The sequence below is a fragment of the Ophidiomyces ophidiicola genome (assembly GCF_022830035.1).
Source record: "Ophidiomyces ophidiicola strain CBS 122913 chromosome Unknown scaffold_17, whole genome shotgun sequence".
NCBI lineage: Eukaryota > Fungi > Ascomycota > Eurotiomycetes > Onygenales > Onygenaceae > Ophidiomyces > Ophidiomyces ophidiicola.
The window spans coordinates 139,042-143,405 of NW_026054657.1; the positions used below are offsets into that span (position 1 = coordinate 139,042).

The 4,364-nt window shown below is 48.3% G+C and overlaps 2 protein-coding genes across 2 annotated transcripts; both read right to left on the bottom strand.

Annotated features, from left to right (window-relative positions):
- Positions 1-555: 555 nt before the first annotated feature.
- Positions 556-1,689, bottom strand: LOZ57_004279 (uncharacterized protein; the record flags this gene model as incomplete). The annotated part of the gene is made up of 2 exons (XM_049253323.1): positions 556-1,566; positions 1,657-1,689. 2 exons carry the CDS (start codon positions 1,687-1,689, stop codon positions 556-558), a joined length of 1,044 nt encoding a protein of 347 aa, XP_049107669.1.
- A 715-nt stretch (positions 1,690-2,404) lies between these two features.
- LOZ57_004280 (uncharacterized protein) lies at positions 2,405-3,648 on the bottom strand (the record flags this gene model as incomplete). Its single annotated transcript, XM_049253324.1, has 2 exons — positions 2,405-3,449; positions 3,521-3,648. The coding sequence occupies 2 exons, from the start codon at positions 3,646-3,648 to the stop codon at positions 2,405-2,407; spliced, it is 1,173 nt and encodes a 390-aa protein (XP_049107670.1).
- Positions 3,649-4,364: the final 716 nt, after the last annotated feature.

Genomic DNA, 4,364 nt, shown 5'->3' on the forward strand with positions numbered 1-4,364 from the left:
TTTATATTAATAATGGTCCTTATCAAGCCCATGAATGAATGAGCCGGGACTCCTCTCCATCTCTAATCATAACCATACCTTACACTGTCTTCGACCTACTATTTCAAAGCAGCTCTTCGATCCCAGCCGTTCTAGAGCGAAGCCTTTAACTTTCGACTCACGCAGCCGAATAGAAAAAGTGCCCAGCAACTCCCTACGAACCCTTTCCCTGGAAAGGACGGCAAACACATCTGCACGTTTTGTGCTCGTGTAAGCTGGGGCTGGAGGAGAAACGAAAGTATAAATAATATTTCCGTGAATCTTCATGTTCAAACTGCAAGAACAAAAAGGGGTCAGAAGTACCTTGTGGTGCTTTTGATTCTGTAAAGAGCCTTCATAGTTCGTGCTAATTTTCTCTTCAAACCCTTAGGAATCTTCCAGGGGCTGGATTCCATAGAAAGTATGACTCCTTGCGCTTCTACAATACAAGAACAACATTTGGAATGTTTCCTGTTGTATATAAAAATATCACAAAAATGTCAAAAAATACAAAACCCATTGCGGTTTCTAAGATAATTATAACTTGTTTGATCTAGGTTCCGAGTCATCATCATCGAGAATTTTGACTACCACCTTCCCCCAGGTCTCCCTTCCTCCGAGAGCCTGCAAGGCCTTTGGTAGAGAGTCCAGCCCAACAAAGCTCTCATCTGTGAAGCTGGTTCCCTTGAATTTTCCCTCTTTGATCAAATCAAAGATCCCTTTCCACACCATACCGACTGTTTCCTTTTCAAAATTCACGTATTGGCCCCAGTGCAGACCAACCAGGCTCACGTTCTTCAACAGCACGCGATTCAAGGCGACTTTCTCGATCTTACCTCCAGCAAAACCGATCACGAGCAATCTCGCGTTCCATGCCACGCATTTGAGACTCTGCTCGATCATGCCAACTGGATCATACACAATATCAACCCCCGCTTTGCCATTTCCTGTCCGGTGTTGCGCACACAATTTCTTGACCGCGTCAGGCCACTTGGGATCCCGGTAATCGATAGTATAATCAGCTCCAAAGGCTTTCGCCACCTCTCGTTTTCTCTCAGTTCCTGCTGTAGCGATTACTGTGGCACCTTTTGCCTTCGCAATCTGGACAGCAGCAAGTCCTACACCGCCGGCAGCCGCATGAACAAGAACCCAATCGCCTTTTTGAACTTTAGCCCGATGTACAAGGCCACCATAGGATGTTGGTACTGTGATGAATAGCCCTGCTGCATCTTCAAAGCTCCAGCTCGTAGGAACTGGTAATAAGGCAGGCTCTGCGGCCAAAATATGTGTAGCGTAGGCACCTTGGCTTGCCCCAAAAACGCGGTCACCGACCTTGTATTTTGGGGACTTACTGCCCGAAGGCGTACTGAGAATTGTTCCCGCAAATTCTGCGCCGGAAACCCATGGAAGTGGTGGCTGATGCTGATATTTGCCTTGGATTTGGAGAAGGTCGAAGAAATTAGTGCCGGCAGAATGAACCCGAATTAAGTATTGATTTGGCGATGGAGATGGCGTTGGCAGGGTTGCGACCGTAAGATCAAGAGGGCCCTGCGCACGAAGAAATTATGTATTAGCAAACAATCCATGCAAGGATAGACTGATAATTGACGCAAAGCTCCTAACTAGTTAGGTATGTACCTTGACATATTCCTTAACCTGAACAGCGCGCATTCTTTTTTTGATGATATTCTTGATGGTTATCTATTGGGTAACGTGAAGCTCAATGGAGTCAAATCTTAGCTAAAAACCCGTATATGACCTTTCCTTCCTCGAAATTGTTTTATCCCTTCCAGCTAGCTGCAGTTTATGTAGCCGCTTTCCAGCCGGTAAGCCTGCAAGTCAATAATGAAGCTTACATCTGGGCGGGGAAAATACCGAGGCTGTTTCAAGGGCTTAGGGTTGGGATGAGTAATAAGGCTTGGAGTGTCTTGGGGCATCAAACTTCTCATCATCATACAAGTAACCTTATACGCCCGGCACATAGTGGTTGGATGACCTGCTCTTGCCTCCGCTAGGTACAATATATGCGGATTGCACGTAGTACTCTGTACTATTGGTTTTGATATTCTTGCCACAAGCCAAGTCTTGCCAATACCTCCAGCGAGGCGGGAAGGTTGAAGAAGAGATATAGAAAAAAGAACAAAAAGAGGAAGCAACACCATAGAAGTTGACGTTGAACAAAGGAAAGCCAGCACCAAAAAACTCATTTCAACACCCCGAATCCCGGCTCATCATCAATACAATATACAATTGAACAAAGTGGCACAGATGAACCGCCTAAACCTTGCCTTACGTGAGAAAATAGAGAAAGGATAAAAGCAAATAAATACCTGGGCTAGTGGCCGCCAAACATGAGATGAATACCGTCTATAAATCAAACATCACCCTATCGTGCTGGCTTGGCGTCTAAGCCGGTAGAAGTTGACAGGATGTACTCGCCAGTAGTACCACTGAATGGTATTCCAACGTGAACAGTTTGTTCTGTAAGAGATGAAGGGATTAACGGAGATATTCCCATGTCGTTAGATCTCTGGGCCTCGGCATATACTCGTCTGATCTCTTTGGGAGTGTCTGATTTTTCTCTATCCACCTTCGGTTTTCGAACTCTCGGGGGGCGATTTGCAACTCTTGTCACGATGTTTCCCTGCAAGTCTGCAATTTTGGATGCCCTTTTCCAATTTCTTAGGTCTGGAATTGATTCGAAGTCGTCTTGCGAACATGGTGATATTTTCTCGTCATATGAGTGCACAGCAGGGCTCTCGTCCCGTATTAAAGGTGGGCCGCTAGCAGAGGAAACGAATGGAGGATGTGTGACGTGGTGATAGGCATCTGATGGGAATCGCTGCTCTGTGGAGGTATAAACCCAGTGCTCTGGTGGCAATACCGAAGGGCCTTCGTGATGAATGTGATCGCGCGATTGCGCATGTGAGGGAAGTCCGGCCGAGTATTGGGAGGAAGTATTGCTAAAGGATGGTGTAGGTAGAACTTGCGCTGCGATTCCGGCTGTGGTATTGGTGTCGCTGATAGGGTTGGGTAGTTGATACGGCTGCCCAAATGAATTGCTCGGAGTGCTATACGCGTACGCCGGTTGCTGCAACTGATGAAGCGAGGTGTTGGCTCCAGACACGGCGATGTGAGCCGGTCGCATGGCAAAAGCTACGTGCGTTTGTTCGCTCTGCAGGAACACAGGGTTCTCAAGCAGATATTCCTGGTTTGTTGACTGGAACGCCCACCGGTCGCTATTTTCTGTGACTGTGTGGCTCGCGACAGGACGATGAAAGGACGGCACGAGAGGGTCGATGGCTCTCTTCTGCGGCATTGCCGTCTTCGTGGCCTTTGAATCGTTCGTCGGACTCTCTGGCTTCTGCCGCCGCTGGCGATTGGGTTTCGTCACGCCCCATTTTTTGAGCCTGCTGCGAAGCTGGGTCTCACTGCGCGAAGAGAGTAAGAATTGGCTTCTATACGGAGTAATCGGATATGCATTCGATTGGGGGAGACATACGTTGGGTCAAAGCTGTCACACCGTACCTTCTTGATCACCTGCTTGAGCGGCCATTCTTCGACCTTGTACCAGTTTGTGATCTCGTCCTTCTTGCTCTCCCACACGTCCGATGGAATTGTTGTTTTCATCCTGACACCCCAAGGGTCGTGCTGACAGGCGTTTTAGATGGCGCTGAATGGCTTTGTGAAACCGTCAACAGGTAGAAAGCTTTATATCCCAACTGTGTGGGAGGTCCGTACCTGCGGGTTTACACAAATTTGAGAAATGAAGGATTCTTGGGTATGCAGCCTGACCCAGAGCTTTATTAACAACAACTGCGCCTAAGACGCCGACGATTCTTCTAGGCCTGGAACTAAACGTACAGGGATATCAGAACCGCCACAAGGACGGGCCGCTTTGATTTTGCGTTTATATTTCGTGAGCTGCCTCTCTCCCCGATGTCTCTGCCGCCCATGCCCCGTGAGAACCTTGACGCTCAGTCCCAGTTCGGGGGCAATATTTTGTACGGAGTACAGCGCGAGAACCATTCAATACTTTTGTTCCGGTGGACGATCTTCGGGCTCACTGGCCCTCCGGCGGTACAAGAAAGATACTATTAGTCAAGATCCTCCTCCCCGCTGTATGCTTTCAAACACCGGCCTACGAATCAAGCAGCGGATTGCCACAGACTTCATCGATTAAGGTTAGCTGGCTTTCGCAGGAGAATCACGGCCTGGCGAGACGACCTTGTATGGCGCGCAGCTGTCATGGGCAGAAAGAAGGCTTCGGGTGCGCACGAGCGAGTCAGTAGTGCGGAGTTACGAGACATACACCGTGGTAACATTCGCTAATTTCATGGTTCGCA